The sequence below is a fragment of the Triticum dicoccoides genome, chromosome 7A, assembly GCF_002162155.2.
Source record: "Triticum dicoccoides isolate Atlit2015 ecotype Zavitan chromosome 7A, WEW_v2.0, whole genome shotgun sequence".
NCBI classification, from domain to species: Eukaryota; Viridiplantae; Streptophyta; class Magnoliopsida; order Poales; family Poaceae; genus Triticum; species Triticum dicoccoides.
In genome coordinates, this window is record NC_041392.1 from 164,601,443 (window position 1) to 164,622,024 (window position 20,582).

General features: G+C 48.0%; 2 protein-coding genes across 2 annotated transcripts; both read left to right on the top strand.

Annotated features, from left to right (window-relative positions):
* The first annotated feature begins 203 nt into the window (after nucleotides 1-203).
* LOC119329590 (glutathione gamma-glutamylcysteinyltransferase 1) lies at nucleotides 204-4,675 on the top strand. The gene is made up of 6 exons (XM_037602656.1): nucleotides 204-800; nucleotides 897-1,060; nucleotides 2,033-2,084; nucleotides 2,167-2,394; nucleotides 2,481-2,987; nucleotides 4,283-4,675. The coding sequence occupies exons 1-6, from the start codon at nucleotides 330-332 to the stop codon at nucleotides 4,361-4,363; spliced, it is 1,503 nt and encodes a 500-aa protein (XP_037458553.1). The 5' UTR covers nucleotides 204-329; the 3' UTR covers nucleotides 4,364-4,675.
* Nucleotides 4,676-16,837: 12,162 nt separating this feature from the next.
* LOC119332708 lies at nucleotides 16,838-20,579 on the top strand. The gene is made up of 5 exons (XM_037605860.1): nucleotides 16,838-17,291; nucleotides 18,775-18,899; nucleotides 18,976-19,067; nucleotides 20,015-20,101; nucleotides 20,260-20,579. Exons 1-5 carry the CDS (start codon nucleotides 16,957-16,959, stop codon nucleotides 20,374-20,376), a joined length of 756 nt encoding a protein of 251 aa, XP_037461757.1. The 5' UTR covers nucleotides 16,838-16,956; the 3' UTR covers nucleotides 20,377-20,579.
* Nucleotides 20,580-20,582: the final 3 nt, after the last annotated feature.

The window sequence follows — 20,582 nt, forward strand, 5'->3', positions numbered from 1 at the left end:
GGAGGGATATTATAAATCCATTTGCCGGCAACCGCAATCCAGAATCGGCCGCAGGATATGTACGAATTCCGACGAAAATTGACAGCTACCAGAAGAAAATACCACGGAAAGAATGTCAACTTTGGGCGAAATTTAAGCATCGATATTAGGGAAGTGGAGCAGCACAACTGGCGGTCGACAGCGAGGCGCCGACGACGACTCCCAGGTTGAAATCCCATTGAATTTCAGGGGCGGAGGGAGAGGAATAAAAACGAGGAGAGCCGGGCCGACCGACAGGTGGCGAGATTCCCCGAAGCCGTCCGTACACTCGCAGCAGATCGGCCGGCGCGATGGAGGTGGCGTCGCTGTACCGGCGGGTGCTGCCGTCGCCGCCGGCGGTGGAGTTCGCGTCGGCGGAGGGGAAGCGGCTGTTCGCGGAGGCGCTGCAGGGCGGCACCATGGAGGGCTTCTTCAACCTCATCTCCTACTTCCAGACGCAGTCGGAGCCGGCCTTCTGCGGCCTCGCCTCCCTCTCCGTCGTGCTCAACGCGCTGGCCATCGACCCCGGCCGGCCGTGGAAGGGGCCCTGGCGCTGGTTCGACGAGTCCATGCTCGACTGCTGCGAGCCCCTCCACAAGGTCAAGGCCGAGGGCATCACCTTCGGCAAGGTCGTCTGCCTCGCGCACTGCGCCGGCGCCCGGGTCCAGTCCTTCCGCGCCGACCAGACCACCATCCACGACTTCCGCGCCCACCTCACGCGCTGCGCCTCCTCCCAGGACTGCCACCTCATCTCCTCCTACCACAGGAGCCCCTTCAAGCAGGTTGGTACACCCTCTCTCTGTTCCTCAATTCCCCAAAATTCCCCCCTGCTACTGGATCACACACAATGTCTGATGCGGCGTGCGGGGGTGCTGCAGACTGGGACTGGCCATTTCTCACCGATCGGCGGGTATCACGCCGAAAAGGACATGGCGCTCATCTTGGATGTCGCGCGCTTCAAATACCCTCCTCATTGGGTTCCATTGACGCTTCTCTGGGATGCCATGAACACGACTGATGAAGCAACAGGGCTTCTCAGGGGGTACCTTCTATTACCCATCTCTCTGTCTCTTATTATCACAGTTTCCTTGGTCAACATTGTACTCCTGTATAAGATGCTGTTGGAATGTAGTTCAGTTCGCTGTCCTGTTACCTTGTAGTCAAACAGGAGATTTGGGATTAAGCAGCTGCATTTAGGCTACACTACTGTTCATTGATTATCTGGATACACGCTGCTGCTTTGATCTTGTATTGACATGCGGTTTACTAATAGTTCTAAAATTAATATTTGGTTTAAGAAAACCTGCTCTGTATGGTTGGTATTTTTATGTACTTTGGTATCATAGATAGTAAAAGTTGCAACCTGCCCTATGGGCTGCAGTTTCATTTTTATTAGGTTCTTGAGCCATGTTATTGCAGGGAGCATCTTGATTTCTTCAGTTGCAATTGTTTAGTTCATTTCCTTTTTGCCTTCTTGATTAGCTCGACATGCTTCATTGGGAAAGACTGGGTGTTTGCTCTAACTCAATGCTACTTGAGGTGCCTGATTATTTTGGTTCTGATGTAATGCTACTCCAGTTGTAGTTTAGTACTCCCTCCGTTCCTAAATATAAGTCTTTTTTAGAGATTTCAACATGGACTACATACGGATGTATATAGACATAGTTTAGAGTGTAGATTCGCTCATTTTGCTTCGTATGTAGTCCATATTGGAATCTCTAAAAAGACATATATTTAGGAACGGAGGGAGTAGTTCTTACAACTAGCTGGCTAGCTGCATTATATCATGTGTCTGTGTAGAGTCGTAGACCTTGACATCACATTACACATGTTTTATCTCCTGTACATTCAGATCTTTCCAGGTAACCGACTGTAGACCTGCCTGTTCATTTAGAGAAAACATAGACTGCAAAATTGAACTGTTGTTCTAGTTCTTCCTATGGAAATTCAAAAATAGGTTATGAAACTGCAGTGTTGCATGCCACCTTATGATGGTGTTGTCTTTATTTGATAGGTTCATGCTTGTATCAAGGCGCAGTTCAGCTCCTTCATTGCTCTACACAGTGGTAACATGCCATTGCTATGCTGTATCAAATGCAAATTGACATCTTCGATTCTCCTTTTCTCATTGCTTCCAATTTTTTGAAGAGTTGCGGCCATGGAAGTTGGAAAAGCATGGCAAAGTATTGTGTGGAAGATGTACCCAATCTACTGAAGGATGAGAATCTAGACAATGTTACAACACTTCTGTCCCGCCTAGTGGAATCTCTCCCAGCTAATGCTGGAGATTTGATCAAATGTGTCATTGAAGTTAGGAGAAAAGAGGAAGGTGAATCAAGCTTGAGCAAAGAGGAGAAAGAAAGGCTTTTTTTGAAGGTCAGTTTCCTTTTGCTTTGCTGATGCTGATTTACCGTTACTGTTTCTCCCTTGCATAACACACCATATACTCTGTTAATTTTCAGGAAAAAGTATTACAGCAAATCCGTGATACTGATCTTTTCAGAGTAGTCCACGAACTGCAATATCCCAAGGGGCTATGTGGTAGTTGCTCATCTTCAAGTGATGAAGATTCGCTTGCCGAGATTGCAGCCACTGTGTGCTGCCAAGGAGCTGCATTCCTATCTGGTAACCTTGTATCTAGAGATGGGTTCTGCTGCCGAGAAACATGTATCAAATGTATAGAAGCAAATGGTGATGGACTAAAGACTGTTATCTCAGGAACCGTGGTATCTAAAGGGAATGAACAGGGTGTTGATTTGCTTTTACCAACATCCTCATCAAAAACAAGCTTATGCAATTCAAACTTGAGGAGCAAGATTGTCAAGTATCCATCAAGCACAGATGTTCTAACTGTCCTACTGCTGGTTTTACAGCCTAACACATGGCTTGGCATAAAAGATGAGAACGTGAAAGCTGAATTTCAGAGTCTTGTTTCAACAGACAATCTTCCTGATCTTCTTAAACAGGAGGTGCGTTGATTCAGCCCAAGTATCTCACGTTTCTATTTACCTTGCTCCTTAGCAACATGTTTTAAATTTATTTTCTCTAATGCAAATTATATCAAGCTTTGTGCTAAATGAATCAGTAATTCAGTATCCTATTAATACTCAGTAGGAAACCTGAGATAGGTATCCGAAACCAGCACCATTAACGACAGACAAATAGAAAGCGCAACTGAATCTTTTTTATCCTCTTTACACTAACGAAGTTAATCTTATGTACTTCCTGTATTGAGTGTGGTAGTCTGGGACTCTGTGATATATTGCAAGTTTTGACTTTCTGTTGTATTTGGGGTGTCTTAGGCAGTGGTAATCTGCTACATGAGTCCATGAATTGCCCACAGCTTGCATAGCCTATTCTAACTTCTTTTGGTTTTCCTGAAATGAATTTGGTTCTGGGTGCATCTTTTTTATGTCTTTTTATTTAAATTTATCTTGCCACATTGCGCTTTGAGCCGGCTAACTCCTACAGATGCAGACATTGGTCTACATGCCATCATATAAGATGGATATTCTAAGTTATAGCAAGTTTTCATATGAATTCAGGAGCTGAGTTGTGTATCAAACTGTTACGGGCACATATGTGAGTAAGAAACGTAAGCGAATAGGTGAAAATGAGATTAAGGGTAAGGATACAAAAAACGGATCTACTATTGCAGCAAGTCAGTACTCGGAACCACGTGGTTATCAGCCGGTTACTGTCTTACTGGTCTTTATGTATTTTCGTCCTCAATGTCTGTGCTCCTTTGGTGATTCATGAGCATTTACGACAAGGTTTTCATTTAATTTGGTGTTAGAACACCTCTTTCCAGATGGGTATCTACTTTACCAGCCCAGCTCATGCTGTCAATTTTCCTGACTGCTCTCTCTCTCTCTCTCTCTCTCTCTCTCTCTCTCTCTCTCTGACAGCAGACTGCTACTTTTAATCATCATTGTACCCACATGTTTTTCTTCCTGAATAAGCCTAAATTCCATGGGACAGTCCCATTCGTATTCCCATGAGAGGAAACAATAGTTAGTTTATTCCTAAATGAACTCCCAAAGCCTATTATGTACTCCCTCCGTTCCCAAATATAAGTCTTTTTTAGAGATTCCAACAAGTGACTACATACGGAGCAAAATGAGTGAATCTACACTCTAAAATATGTCTACATACATCCGTATGTTGTAGTCCATTTGAAATGTCTAAAAAGACTTACATTTAGGACCGGAGGGAGTATGAAGTATTATATGTACTGTAACTGGATTCTGTTTCTTGTTAACAGATACTGCATCTAAGGCGGCAGCTCCATTATTTGGCTGGTTGTAAAGGACAGGAGGCATGTCAAGAGCCTCCATCCCCTTAGTGACGCTGCTGCGATAATCTGCTCACTTGATTAGGAGATAAGGCCCTTGGAGATCCCACGAGCATACTATCGAGGCAAAAATATATGATTCAATAAACAGACTTACTTCGTGAGGTAGGAGGACATACTAAGGATCAAGTAATAGGATTTTGAGAGAGTATTGGAGCCAAGATAGCTGGTAACATCCTGGTTACCGGTCTCTTTTGGTTCACTATATATGTAAATTCTTTTGTGTTTATATAATTTTCTTCGACTATGTACCCATTCGGTTCCATTAACCATGAACACCAAGATTTCACTGAACTAGTAAAACACCTGTCAGCCAACGTGGAGACACGGAATAACCTGCTTCTGTGTGGAACTGATAGATTCACAGGAGCAAAATTATACAGATGCCAGATCGCAATGAAATTTAAATTGGTATTCACAACAGATATGCTACTTGGTATCCAATTGTCAGACTAAGCCTGCATGAATAATAGCCGGCCACCTGACAGTGAGTGTTGGTAAAAATGCTACTCCCTCTGTTTTTGTATACAAGGTCACTTCTTGTTTTTTTTGTCAAACTTTGACTTGTAATTTTGGTGTTCATAATATGGGTTATATACTTATATGTCATCAAAAAATATATCAGCAGAAAGTTCTTTGAAATGTGCATCCAATGACATATTTTTTGTGGCACATAGCTCACATTTTGTTGGTAAATTAATAATCAAAATTAAGCATAAATATATGACGTGGTCTTGTATACAAAAACGGAGCGAGTACTGAAATTTGTAGCTACTCAATCCCGACTACTTGGAGTGCAAGCCGCTTGTTCCTCTGCGCTGACCTGTAGCGACAGTAGCTCAGCATTTGATATGTTTCGTGTCTACTATCGAAAGAGACGGCCTTTCCCTTTTCAGAAGCTTGTTTCGCATATAAAAGTGTTTAAGAAGCAACCGCTATAAACAGAACTTGGCGGCTCTAATCCTTGTGATAAGAAATGTTGGAGTGCAGCTATTGCTGACTGATGTGGCAAAAAGGACTTGTTGACCAAGGCAGAGAAATCGGGGAACTGCTGCCTTGTGGAAGGGGGTGTCAAGATCAAACGACTTGTTTTACTTGCTTCCCAAGAAGTTGTTTTTTTTTTCCGGGAAAAAACCTCCGATCCATTCATCTACTGTTAAGGTAGTAGAAAGACATTCGAAGTAAAACTCATATTCAGGTCCTTAGAACACCTAGCGATGACTATAAGCATAGGAGTGAGTTGAAGACACACCGCCGTTATCACCCATCACCGAAGCCGGCAAACCTTCTTGTAAACAGTCAGAAAATTATCGTGCTAAGACCCCAGAGGACCAACACACTAGTACAACAAGCGGCGATGATGAAGAAAAGCGTATATTGAAAAAAATTCAACCTGTGAAACGCGCGAGCGGAGCAACCAGATGTCTCCTCCGCCCTCTCCTCCCCTTCCGGCGTCCGCTCCCTTGCCCGCGGCGCTGCACGCCCCCCTGCCCGCGGCCTCCGCTCCCCTCCCGCTGCGGTACGTCGACCTGGCTCATGCGTCCATGTGCCTCTTCCTGGCCTGGGGGAGGAGGTCTGTCTCCCCCACCTCCCTCGTCTACCTGCCTCCTGCTTCGAACCTTCAGACCACCTTCTCTGTCTAGCTGTCTCCTCCTCTAAGCTTTGGTTCGATGAACTGCTCGCTGGAGCCCTTCTTCAAGCCTTCATTGGAGGGGTTGCGCGCTGCTTCAACGCTCGCCTCCTCCACGACCAGACCTTCCTCTTCTCAGTCCCGCAGGCCGGTTTCGCGGCAAATCTCCTTTGTTTCCGTCCTGTCCACCACCGTCTTTTCTCATTCCGTTTCCTTCCGGCCACCTCGCCTTTGTCACCCTCAACGTCTTTGCCAGCTGCTCCTTCCTGCAGATCCCTCTCTGATCTGCTCCTCCTGAACTTTGCGGCTGGCCTCAAGTTTGAAAATGTCGCCTGGCTTCGCCTCAAGTCCTTTGTTACCGTCCCCTCGGCCCCCGCGGCACCAGCCTGCCGGCTTCTAATCAGCTTCATCCAATTCCCCCTCCCTCTCTCGCATGTTCTTTGTAATCGCATCCTCCACTGCATGTTTGGCGGGGATCCTCGGCAGTTCCACTCCGCCCCCATTGCGGTCGATGATTTCTCCTTCTCGGTTGCCAACCGGGGGGTGGGCGATCTTCTCATCTCGTTCGGAGACTTCCGAAGACCTGGGATGGACATTCGCTTCTCGATGCCCTTGGCTCCCTACGCCCCAGCATGCGGCGCTCCCTCGGTGTCCCTGTCGGGCATGGCGATCCGGCTGCATCGAGTGACGACTGACTCGTCTCGGCCATCGGTTAAGGTTCGTCAATTACGATTCGGGTTTAAGTTTCGTTCCCATATCCTGCGTAGTTTTAAGTTACCTGTGGTCCCTCCACCATACACCACTCCAGATCCTAATATTCATGCTATCCTCTGGATAAGTTTTTTTTTTCAGCAGTAGCAAAACCAAGTGCATGCATTGTTAAATCGGCCCTGGATCACTTCTTCTCGGGTAGTGCTAGCTTTGTCGTCCTTCGCTTCCAGGCTAATATCTTCCTCGCGCTTGTTTCCTTTGTGGACATTTTGAATGAAATCACTCAACGGTCGCCTGTCTCTCCCCCTGGCATTACGCTAGTTCTCACCCCCTCCTTTTCCGATGCACAGTCGGCCTTGGCCACGTCTTCGGGCCCACCCCTTCGACCAACCTTGGTTGCCAAGGAAACGGGCGCCCCCGCCACGCCCGCGACATGTGACGTCCGTTCCCGTTCGATCCTGGGCTGCGCGCCCCTGTTGCCTCCCCCTCCTCTTGCCCTGCAGCTACTCCGTTTGTTTAACCAAGCCCAGGACAGCGCTGTCGCTGTGACAGTGGCTACGCCGGGCACACGCGAGATGGCGCGCACCGCTGCCATGACATGTCCCCTCCCCAGCTCGAACCCTCACGTCCTAGCCCCTCCACCGCCGCTCGCCACTCCCTCCAACGCCGCATGCTTGCGTGCACCACCCCCCACCGTACCACCTCTCCATCAGCATTTAATGCAAACCTAACTCCCTCCCAGGCCTGCATGCACCCGGTGCATGAGCTTGCCCTCCCTGTTTCCACGTCCCCGGCCTTGGTCCACCAGAACCCTTGCTTCCCGACTAGTACGCCCTACAAAACCCCTACCCCCAAGGCACTCGAGAGTTCGCCGCTCCCCGCTTTCTCGCCGTCCTTGGCCTATGAGCTCAGTCCCATCGCCGCGGCGCCTGCCCCTGTGCCCTCCTATCGTGATGTTCTGCTCTCCCCGCCGTGGATGCCGCTCCTCGATCCTTGTGCCGCGCCCCGGCGCTCCTCTCGATGCCCCTCCCCCGCCCTACTTCAACGCACCCCGTTTGCCCCTTGCCAGTCCATCACCTCTCGCCCTCTCTGCTTCCGATGCTTAGCCGCTGACCACCTAGTCCGAGCCTGTAGAGATCCGGTCCGCTGCTCTCGCTGCGGCGGCTCCGGCCATCGTAGCTTTGCCTGTACCTCCAACCTCCCCCTCGCCCTCCAGCACCTCCGCCTCCTTTTCCACCCACCCGCAATGGCTGCCCCCCCACCCCCACTCGCTTGCTCCTGCCCCTGAGGGCCCTGCCAGAACTCTCCAGACCGGCTCCATCCGCCTCACCGTCCTCGACGGCCACCACCCTCTCTGCGAGACCCGCTCTGACTCCTCGGACGGCGACTCGGCGCCCCTGTCTCAGCGGGAGGAGGCCTCTGACGCAGCCTCCGTCGTCCATGGGCCACTGCGCCCCCGCTCTCCTTTGTCATCCTCGGCGTCCTCGCATGGCCGTGCCCACTCCACTTACCCAGACATCTTCGTCCCGTCTGGGCTCATCCATGACGTCAGCCGTTTCTGCTTCGTGCACCTTGACGCTGTCATGGCCGAGCCCTTCGACTTCATCCACCAAGCCATCGAACACCACGCTGATAATCCCTCCTTCCACTTTTGCTACCACGACGGGCTGTGCGGCGCTCATCGTCTTCGATTGCACCGAAGACCGTGAGGCGGCCATGGCCTTCTTCCCCGCCAAGTTCCTCGGCGTCACCATCACTCTCCTCCGCCCCGAAGAAACTGACAACCGCGCCACCACTCGCTATGACCGGCTGGTCGAGATCGAGGACAAGAACTTCCCTCTTGAACTGTGGCACCCTCAGGGGGCAAACTTTCTCTTCGGCCACTTTGGCGTGCTCTGTTGCGTCGACCAAAACTCTCTCAGTGCCGGTGACTTCACGGCGGTGCGTGCGTTCATTCGTGTCGAGAGCGACAATGACACTCCTGATGGATGCAGCCTCCACCTCCCCCCTGGCCAGATCGTCGACGTCAAGCTGCGCCGTATCAAGACCTGGGCCATCTTTGAGGACATCTCCGTCCCTCTAGATGATGGCCTAGGGATGGCAACCAAGGTGGCCCTCATGTCCATGGAGCGTGGAGGTGGACCTGTGGTCGCATCGCTCCCTGCCCCAGGTCGCACTCCGTGGACGTCATGCCACCTCCCCCCACTGCTGCTCCGCCCGCCACGTCTCCTTCGAACCGTGGAGCTGATTTCCTGCACCCTCTCGTCGGTGGACCGCTGTTTCCTGCGGCTCGGACCGTCGACAACTCTGCCTCGGAGGACCAGCCTCTTGATCACCCCGACTCCGACTTGCCTGTCGTTTCGGAGGAGATCTCGGCGGCCTCTCCGTCGGTGGGGGTGACCAACTCCTTCTCCTCCCTCGTGTTGCTCGATGATAACCTCAACTCCTACTCCTCCCCCGGTAAGGCCCAATCCCCTGTCCCCTCCATTTCCTCTCCCGCTCATGCTTTGGTCTCTAACCCTCTCCTCGCGTCGTCCCTGGTTGTCGCAACCTCCCTCACCTGCCTGGGCCACGAAGCCACTCTCCAGCGTGCGCGTGGTGCTGAGAAGAGGGCCACTGACGCTGCCAAGGTCCGTAGAAGCCGCCACCTTGCAGAAAAGGAGGGTGAGGCCTTTATGGACATGACCACCAAAGCCATGCGCGCCAAAGCCCGCAAGTTTGACCTGCAGCTCGCCTCTGCTGACCTTGTCGCTGCTCTTGAGGAGTCTGGTCTCACCAACACACCGGAGGAGCCTGTTCTCGACACTGCTGTGCTTGCCGCCATTGCCTCCGCCTGCGGTGCCGAGACGGAGGAAGCTGCTTAGGTGTCCTTCCTTGCGTAGTGATCGTAGCTTGCTGCCCCTGGACGACAGCCCCTCGCCACGGCTGCCTCGTCTCATCCTGCTCCGGCTATATCTGCCCTTTTGGCAATGGTTGCTTTATTTCCCTTAGAAGTTTCGCTGTTAATGCCCCGGGTCTGTCCGGTTGCTGGCTTCACTGCCCTTTCTGTAACCTTAAACTCTTTAAGGTCGTCTCTATTTTGGTCGTCGTTGCCTCTATCTTGTGTCTAGGGTCCCTGTCCTTGGTGGTTCCTAGTGCACATGCGTAATGTTAAATTTTGCTTCTGTTCCTGGAATGTCCGGGGTCTCGGCCAATCGCAGAAATGCTCCGATGTTCTCTCGGAGCTTCTCACCATTAATCCTCACGCCTGCTTTCTTCGGGAAACCAAGCTCAATGACATCGCCTGCCTTAAATGTAATAGCTTTCTCCCCCGGCACCTAGATACTTCCTGCTTTCTACCCTCAACTGGCTCAGCAGGAGGAATGCTCTCTGCCTTCTCCTCTGCCCACTTCACATCTCTCACTTCCAACTCCGGTCTATACACCCAAACCTCTACAGTATCTTGTCTTGCCTCTCCCCAAAATTTGACTGTCACAAACGTATACGCCCCGACGGATCACGGCCTAAAGCACTCCTTTCTTCAGGAGCTCGCTAATTGCTCCCCGCCCCCCGGCTCTCCGTGGCTAATCCTAGGTGATTTTAACCTTCTTCGCCATCCCTCTGAAAAGAACACACCAGGGTTTCGCCAGTGTGAGGCTGACCTGTTCAATGACTTTTTCCACTCGTGCGCTCTCATTGAGCTTCCCCTCCTGGATCGTAGCTTCACCTGGTCTAGTAAGCGAGACAAGCCGACCCTTGAGAAGACTGACAGGGTTTTTATCAACACTGATTGGGACCTTCTCTTCCCTAACACCACCTTGGCGTCCCTTACTCGCTTCGTCTCTGATCATGTCCCCATTATCATTTCGGTCGACTCCGCTATCCCCAGGTCCGCGCTTTTCAGGTCTGAAAACAGATGGGCCCTAAGGCCAGCCTGCCGGCATGTCATCCAATCTGCGTGGGACTCGGCCCAATTGCGATCAACTCACGCTCTCTCCCTGGTGGCTGCGTTTAAACGTTTGCGGTCAGATTTAAAAACCTGGACCCGTCTCTCGATGCCTATTAATACCAGGGAGAACAACTGTCGATCTATCATCACCATCCTGGATATTATCGAAGAATCAAGATTCCTTTCCTTCCCTGAGCTCGCTCTCTGCCGCGTCGTCATCAAAGTCCTTCAGCGCACCCTCCGTGAAAAAGCCCTTTTCTGGATCCAGCGCGGGAAGATTCGCACTACGATTGAAGGTGATGAAAATTCGCGTTTCTTTCACGCCTCAGCCTCGGCTCGTCTCCGTAGGAACAAGATTAGCATGCTCGTCTCGAATGGGACGGAATTCTTTTCCCACGCTGACAAATTAGAAATTCTCTCTGACTACTACACAACCCTTCTTGGCTCTCCTTTCCAACCGTCGTGGGCCTTCAATCTCACGGACCTGTACCCCGCGCCCCTCCCTCAGCTAAGATGGCTTGACGACCCCTTTACTGATGACAAAATTACCAATGCCTTTCTCCACATGAAGCAAAACGCTAGCCCTGGGCCGGATGGTTTTGGGCCAGGCTTCTATCGTAAATTCTGGCCCATCATCAAGAGCAAAATTATTTTTTTTTCTTGGAGTTCCATGCTCTCCGCAGCGACATCTCCCGTCTTAATCGTGCACTCTTTATCCTTCTCCCTAAAACCAATGAAGCCCGCTCCCCCTCGGATTTCTGACCTATCTCCCTCCAAAACTGTCCTATAAAAGGCGTCGCCAAGTTGCTAACCAATAGACTTAAACCTCTCATCCCTCTCCTAGTTCACGCGGATCAGACGGGTTTCCTCTTCGGACGTAACATTTCGGAGAACTTTCTCTATGTTGCAGACATTCTTCACTGTTGTGCTAAACGGAAAGCCCCCACCTTGGTGGTCAAATTAGACTTCCGAAAAGCTTTCGACTCAGTCTGCCGGTCTTCGCTCCTGCACACTCTTCAAATCTGAGGTTTCCCTCAACGATGGTGTGATTAGATTGAAACACTCCTTGTGACTGGCTCCACAGCTGTCATGCTGAACGGCATCCCCGGCCAGTGGATAAAGTGCAAAAATGGCCTCCGTCAAGGTGACCCCCTCTCGCCTTATCTCTTCATCATCATCACAGACATCTTACAGCAAATGATTAGCCAAGCTTGCCTTGAGGGTACGCTCCTCCACCCTCTGAGCCCCACCCTTCCCTATCCTGTACTCCAATACGCGGATGATACTCTTATCATGGTTAAGGCTACTACAGATGCGGCTAAGCATCTCAAGTCAATCCTCGATAGCTTCGCCAATGCCACTGGTCTCCAAATCAACTTCGTCAAGACTACCTTCATTCCCTTAAATGTGGATCCTGATCAAGCCAATCAAATGGCCTCTGACCTTGCCACAAATCTCTCCTCCTTCCCCCAAACTTACCTAGGTCTCCCTCTCTCACCTTACAAACTCCCCCCGTCTGCTTTCCAACCAGTCATTGATAGATGTGACATGTATTTATCTGGTTGGTGTGCGCTCCTTATCTCGCGAGGCGACAAACTAGTTCTACTCTCCGCTGTCTTGGACAGCCTTCCTACGTATTTTATGCTCTGCTTCGCTCTACCTATCAAAGTACTTGAGGCCATCGACAAACGTAGACGTGCTTTCTTCTGGTCCCAAGATGACACCTGCTCGGGGGCAAAGTGTCTGGTGGCTTGGGACAAGGTCTGTACTCCTCGGGAGGCAGGTGGTTTGGGTGTCAAAAACTTGCGTGCACAAAACTTTTGTCTACTGCTGAAATTTGCTTATAAATTTTACACTCGTCCAACCTTCCCTGGAAGGATTGGATACTGCATCACTCTCCCCTCCATATTGGGCATGGTGCAAAAAGCTCCTTCCTAGCAAAAACCATTTTCAAGAAACTACAGTGTCTGAGGGAGATCTCCCCGTGCTCCATTGGTAATGGGCACTCCACCTTTTTCTGGTTAGATCGCTGGCTGCAGCCGGAGCCATTGGCTGTGGCTTTCCCGGCCCTCTTTTCTCACCACACTAATCAAAATGCCTTAGTAGCCACCATATTACAGGATGAGATCGAACTTGCTCTTCGTAATCGGCTAACCCCTACTGCTGCCGCATAACTTGTCTCTCTCAACTCTTTGTTGCAGGACGTTACCACCTCGACGGAACCGGACACAAGACGCTTGCTTAATGGAAGCTGCTTGACCACGCGCGGGGCTTACGCGGCGCTTGCCTCGCAGCTCACTGATCCCTCTCTCTCACAGATCTGGGACTCCAAGGTGCCCAAAAAAGTTATGATTTTTGGCTGGCTCTTCTACCTGGACAGATTGAATACTAGGGCGAACCTGCTCAAGAAGCACATTTTACAGACTGCTGTGTGCCCGCGTTGCAATAACCACGTGGAAGACCGGGATCATCTCTTCTTCACCTGCCCGGCGGCTCGACGGATTTGGCGTGCCTTGGGCCTCAAGCCACGCTTCAACCCCACGGCCGACCTTTTCATCACGGCTATTCCGGCGGTGCTGCCCTCTTCAGTTCGCTCCTTCATGCTCCTTCTCTTTCTTTGGAAAATCTGGGATGCCAGAAACAAAAAGGTGTTTCAAAACTTAGAAATTGATGTCAAAACCACTGTAAAAGCTATTCTTGAGGACCTGATTCTGTGGACTCACCGTCTAAAGACGGCAGCCCTAAAGGAACACGCCGGCCTGTGGCGTGATTTCCTCTCCTCACGTATCTTATGATCCCTGTAAACTCTCTTCTTTTGGAATATATTCAGGTGAGGAGCCTTTCCTCCGGTGACCATTTCAAAAAAAAATAAATCAACCTATAGACATACGAACATAGACGAACGAAGTCTGGATCCTAAGAAATTGTTTCATTACCGATTCATTTAGCTGCATACTAATAATAAATAAAATAACTGATCATGGTCCTAAGGGCATGTACGATGCAGGCTGTTTAAAGAACATAGACGAATGGAAACCGGATCCTAAAAAAATGTTTCACTAGCGATTCATTTACATGCGTACTAGTCAATAAAATAACCGATTATGGGTCCTAATGGCATGTACGATGCAGACTGTTTTAAATAGGAGATTGTAAAAGTGAACCATTTTTTCTTAAAACACCGCTGCTTATTTGTACAACATGTACTTAGACCCCTAAGCTATAGAAACAAGCACCGATGCTGAAGCAAAAATTCTGATTTATTACAAACACCTTTCTAAATATCTTGCATTGTACACGGTCTAAGTCAACAAACGGTGTGTGTTGGTGGTGGCTGCACAACGCCTCAATGAAAGGTGTTTCATTTTAACTTTTTTTATTGTTTTAAGTAGAGCCTAAAAGACATGGTGTTATTTTAGGAATGCCAAATAGGATCACGAATGAGTTAGAAGAGAAATGGAAAATAAAAATTGTCTTTTGTTAGCAAGAAAAATGATATATCTCCAATATTGTTCTAGTTTAACTTAAATCCACTATAATTTTGGGAGCACATACATGAATTGGTAGAGATTACGCCAATATATATTTCATTTTATATCATGACTCATGTCCATAGTTGAACTTTATTGTAATTTTTTTTGTCTTTATAAACCATCATATGCATTGTTGCGGAAATCGTTAACTGGTAGCTGTTCGGTTGACTGACGAGTAGGGAATTAATAAGCTAATCAACAAGTTAATTGGTCATTTAATCAATTAATCAGCCGATTACCCTACAAGGAGGGATTAGTCGGCAAATTAACTAGTTAATTGGACAAATTCTTGAACATGGGTCATATGTAAGAATGCAGGCGGACACATCCACATCTGTCGGCATGATGATGGATGGTCCCGGACGCATCCGCATGCACCCCTAATTATAACCACTTCAAGGGAGGCATGTGGTTTGTACTGTATAGTAAAATCTTTATTTATTTCTCTAAATACAATGGACATCTCCTATAATCACATATGCAAAATAGAGATATTGAGCGAGAGAACATGAATTTGAGCTGGTTTGATTGCTACAAATAGGATGCAATGTTTGCTCATATCCTATGAATTTTCTTTGGTTTCATAGAGCTATGCCATTATATTCTTCTAGTATTGTTTCAATTATTTTTACCAATGAAATGATCTATTTGTGACAATCACTTACTATTTCGGAAGTTCCATTTTGGGCGTTTGTTTAAACCAAGAAGGATCCAATTTTAGGCGATTATGTTGTTTTGCAAAGAAAGGAGTGGCAAGTCATCAAATTCCCCCTTAAATGACTGCATCAAATGAATATTTGTTATTGTGTCTTTTTACTTGGTCTATATTTTAGCAATTGAAATTATATCTCTAGTGTTATATTTGAAGATGCATAATTTCTTTTACTATCTATTTTTGCGGGTTCAATATATCATATTTCCAATACTTAGATCTTTCTTAAAATTTTCAATTCTTGATCTTTTGTGTTTCAAAATTTCACATTCAGACAAAAAAAATACTCACAGCTTTTTTGATGAGATTTAGAAAAAATAATAAATATAAATACGAAAAATTGTATCTCAAACTTCAATATTGAAATTTTAGTTCACAATATGTAAATAAAATGTTTTCCAGTCGTTGAAAGTCCAAACTACTATACCCTGAATTACTTCATACTCCCTCCGTTCCAATGCGTATAGATTTTTAAAAAAATCAAACTTTACAAACTTTGATCAAATTTATAAAGGAAACTATTTATATCTATAATGCTAAATATTTAAAATATGAAACTACATCTTATGATAAATCTAATGATATATATCTGGCATTCTAGATGTTAATATTTTTCTCCACACACTTAATTAAATTTGTGAGGTTTGACTTAAAAAAAATCTACATTCACTACATTAGAGTATCTCCAGCCGCGCCCCCAACAGCCCCTTTCAGGCGACTTTTCTGCGCCGGCGCCCAAAAATTGGCCCTGTCACATCCCAGGAGCCCGTTCTTCGCCAGTTTGCCGAAACTGGCGCCGGCGGACCCTGGCCAAACCCGGCGCGCTGGGGGCGCCCGGGGGCGCCGGGGCGAGCGGTTTTGGCGCGAAAGAGCCGGGGGCCCGCCGAGTCAGCGACACTCGCCTCGTCGTCCTCACAACGCCTCGGTTTTCCGTGGAGAATCAATGGATGGCCAGGAGGTTCGGCTCCTCCTCGTCTTACTCCTCTCACTCTTCCTCCCGCTCCTCTTCCCACTCCTCCGGCTCGCCGGCGGTGTTCGGCGTCAAAGCCGAGCCCGCATCGAAGATGTCGCTCGGCCGGCGCACTCACATCGCCGGCATCGTCATCACGAGGGCGGCGGGCGCGCCTCCTCCTCGGCTCCTCCGCGCTACGTCAAACCGAAGACGGAGCCATGGCTCACCGCCGTGAAGACGGAGCCAGGGCTCGCCGGTGGCGTCAAGGAGGAGCTTGACGACACGGCGGTCTTAAAGTGGGCGCGTAACGACTGGGTACAGACGGAGTTGGAGCGCCAGCGCCTCGCCTACGAGCAGTTCGCCGCTTGGCGCCGTGGCCGGGACGAGGGAGGCGTCGTCGTCCTCGACGACAGCGACGATGACGCGTCGCCACCACCGGTCCGCCAGGGCGACGCCGGGGAGGGGTCCAGCAGGGGTGGCCGCGTGAAGGAGGAGAAGGACGACGAGGACAACGGCGGCGGTGGCGGCGACGGCAGCGACTTCGCCTCTCTCAGCGCCTTATTTGGCCTGTAGTCACGTTTTTTTAAGTATTTTATCTATGTAAGAAACTATTTCAGTTCGCCGAAGTAAATGCACCATTTCGCCGAATATTTGTCCCGTTCACCGAATTTTAGTCAAATAAATGTTTAATTTTTTTTAAAACAGGCGCCTGGAGACGAACCTGGGGCGTCGGCTAGGAACCCCATCACCCCCAGGCCGATTTTACCGCCGGATCGCCCCCAGACGGCGATTTTTCGAGCCGTCTGGGGGCCAACCGCTGGAGATGCTCTTATCAAATGGATGGAGTATTTCCTTCTAACCAAACATGATAAAACAGAGATGATGCAACAGTCGAGGGTTTCATAATCTCTGTTTATGAACGTTCACTACATTGTAAAATCACATATAGCTCAAGTAGCTACGCGGCCATCCACGTCACTGCTTATGAACGGCCGTCTACATAAGAACTCGCCGCCTCCGACCTTTCTGCAAACCACTGCACCGCACACCACCTGCTCGATCAAATTACCCAGCGCTCGAACAACGCCGCTAGCCTGCGGCCGCCTCCGCCCCTGCCGATGAGCTTCCTCGCCGGGCGCCTCGCCGCCCAGGAAGGCGCCTACTTCCTCCAGGAGTCCAAGCTCGCTGCCGGCAGCCTCGCGGCGAAGCTCCCCGCGTCCGCTCGCGGGCCCAGGCCGGCGTCCCCGCCTCCTTCGCCCGACGTGCTCCCGGAGATCCTCCGCCACTCCGTGCCCATCAGGCCGACGCCGCCTCCGGCCGACCCCACTCTCTACGGCTCCACCCGCTGGGCCCTCCCACAGGGCGGCGCCGAGGCTGCCGGCGTGTCCCCCGACGTGATGAACCCGCTCCGCTCGTACGTCGCGCTGCCGCAGGCCACCTTCGGCCCCAAAAGGTTTGGCTCTGCTGCCTTCAGTTCTGCTCCAATTTTTTCGCTCACAGTAGCTTTGAAATCGGGTGCTTGTTCGTATATGTGTACGTTCTGAATTGGGGAAAAGTACACCCGATCATTCATGCTTGGATGATCAGCAAGGGATTACGCATTGGTGTCTATGGGTGATGCATCTTTTGATCTCTGAGAGCAATTGTTGGCTGGTTTGGACATATACCTGGAAAATCATATGTATCACTGATACACACATTGGAAGGAAAACGGGCATATATGAGCTTATGTGAGGTGCAGGGTGTGCTTTCATATGGAAACTGTTCAAAAAATTGATTCTATTCACTCAATGCACTGAGCTAGTATATGTGATTTTACAGGATCACTTCAGAATTTACAGGCTATACTCCAAACAGGTTTGCAATATTTTGACCAAATCCTGTCTGGTTTGGCTTCTAGAGTGGATTTCCACTGAAAAAGCTGAATCCCAACCAAACAGCCTCTTCCTGCCTTCAGTTTCCTAGCTTTGACCAAGGCACTTATTTCAGTTGCACATGGGGCGCGAAGCAGCCAAGAGATGCTTCTAGCAAGAAAACTGCCTTCCACGGAGCCCCGTTATGGAAACAAAATACCACCACACCCTCCGATGCTTCATAGAGCAGTTTTGCTGGCACAGCCAACCCAAAGTTGCTTCGAGTGAAGCCACAACCCAACCAAAAGGGTGTTGATTCTAAGTTTCTAACTGAATTTGTATCTATACTTGCTAAATCTCTAGCGACTTAAAGCATGTTGAGCTGAGCTAGAGTGATATAGAGATGTAACTGGAGTAAGTCAATAATACTGAAAAATCAATTATAAATTTCATTTGTAATTATCTTTCACTAGATAGTTGCAGTCAAGCAAGAAGCCAGTCACAAACCTACACTACTAGATCCATTTTATAAATCATGAATTTGAGACAATGTTCTTTTATTTGCAGCCTGCTTTCTATAATGTCGTAACGAGGGGTCGTTTAAAGTGGTCATTAATTTTTTTAGCATGTGCATAAGCACTCATTAATCATTATGAGTCCTCCAGGAATGCAATTTCGTATTTGCACATACCAGAAACAGAACCGTAAATATCTAATGGCTCAACCTTTGTACTAGTTGGTTAGAGAACTCAACTTGATACTAGAGCAAGAGGTTATGTGCTACCTCCTTCATTTATTTATTTTTATAAGATGAACACACTGTTTAAGATTAAAACTTTGCAACGTTTGATCAACAATTAGTTCTACGTACTGAGAGCTGCAAATGGTACCATGAGATTTTTAGCAGGAGTACTGCTTCCTAAATTTTAAAGAAAAACTATCTCTTCTCAGCATACCATATAGTAGTCCTACATACTGAGAGCTGTTCTGCCTGGCCATTCTATGAGATAACTAAGTTAATGCTGTAAAACTTAACTTGATGATTCATTTTCATATTTTTCTGTCTATGTCATGAATTTACAGATGGGAACTTCCAACTGAGCAGCCTTACTACTCGGCGGCAACCGCCAATGAGCGGCGACGTGATATGCATCCTCCTCCCATGGACCCTGAGAAGTTGAAGGCTGTAATTGATGGATACTCACAGGGTATGTAATTTTGCTAGAAATTTTTGTGTTGTAGTGTTGTTCAAGATCTGTTGTTCTCACCTTTTCATTGATGCAGTTGGAAAGGCATTTCTTGCTGGGACTGTTTTGGTGTTTGGAGGAGCAACAGCTGTGCTGTTGTACACGGCAAATAAGCTACAGTTGCATTCAGTAAGTCACGGAACTTGCTCTAGACTGAACTATACAAGAGTAAATATACTTCCCACCTTCAAGAAGAAGAAAAGAAATGCCATATCAGATTGCACTACAAATTCTAGGTTCTGTGGCTACTGCATGATCTTCACCTGTCTTGTTTGAGGTTTATGATTTGTATTCGAGTTTTGTACTTTCATTGTTTTCCTGTCTTTTTTTTGAGGGAAACAGCAGGACTCTGCTGTGTATTTTTATTGATTTTCAAATAATGGGTACAAAGGTTTGTACAAAGGAAATGGAAAAGAAAAACAAAAGAAACTATACAAACCAGAGCCTAGAATGAAATATACAGCGGTTATATACAAACAGAGAAATTATCGGATGGCATCAACTCAGGCTTCAAAACCTGCATAGTTTTTCCTGGTTGCTCTGTAGGTTAGCCAATGGAGCTCTTCTTTAAAGACTTTCCTGCAAGCATAGAGGCTAGGGGGTATTCTTCTGAAGATGAAACCATTTCTAGTGATCCAGATCGCCCAAGCTGCCAAAACAATAATTTCCATGTGGAAAGGTACAGCAAGGAGATCTTTCAAATAACTGATCTCATGCTGGATACCAAGGAAGTTAGGAGTCCATGTAGGGAAGAAGTTTTCCTGTCTTCAGTTTTTCATTGATTAATTTCCAAAATATGTGGTTTTCAAAATTGTTATGCTCCTTCAGCATCTTTTTGTTAATCATGTAGTCATTGGCATACTTAAAATGGTAAAGTACCAACTTGTGCCTATTCATATGTCAGTGTAGATAAAACCAACTTTGAATATTTTTGGATAAGCCGACGTCAACATACTAAACTCTGAGTATTTGCTATGAGCATCCTTGATAATAACAGTGAGCAAGAAAAGATGTGAAAGTCAAGACATCTAACTGGCAAATATCCTCTCTGAAACAGCACTGATATCCTCTTTCAGGTAGACGACGTCAAAGATAAAGGAAAAGACGCAGTGCAACCACATGCCGATATGATCAAAGAACAAATAGCTCCACTAAGGAAATGGGTAACAAAACTTGGGAACCCATCCTTTGTTTCTGGCTGTTGTATTGATCCTCTTGTCTTTGAGTCAGATTGTACTTCAGAGTTGGTCTTGCTCTGGTTTCTTCTGTTTATTGTACAGTAACACAATTGATATGCCATTTCCACGTACTGAAATTGCAGGCTGAAGACACGTCCCGAAAATGGCATTACGAAGCCGACAGAGAGTCAGGGGAGAAGTCTGTCCTTGTTAGAGAGCTTTCAAGAGCACTCGGTGCTAAGACGCGTCCGACGGATTGATCAATACTGCTGGCGACTGGTTGTTGTTGTTGTTTAAGTCCACCATTGTGAAGCTCCTCACTTGTTTTACGTGCTTACCTTATTTACATGTGCAAGACACCAAGACTACAAGGAATCAAATCAATGTACATATGTTACCCCTATATATATATATTGAAACATTGAATAAAGCGGAGTCCCTTTTGACATGGGAAGCCACCCTATAG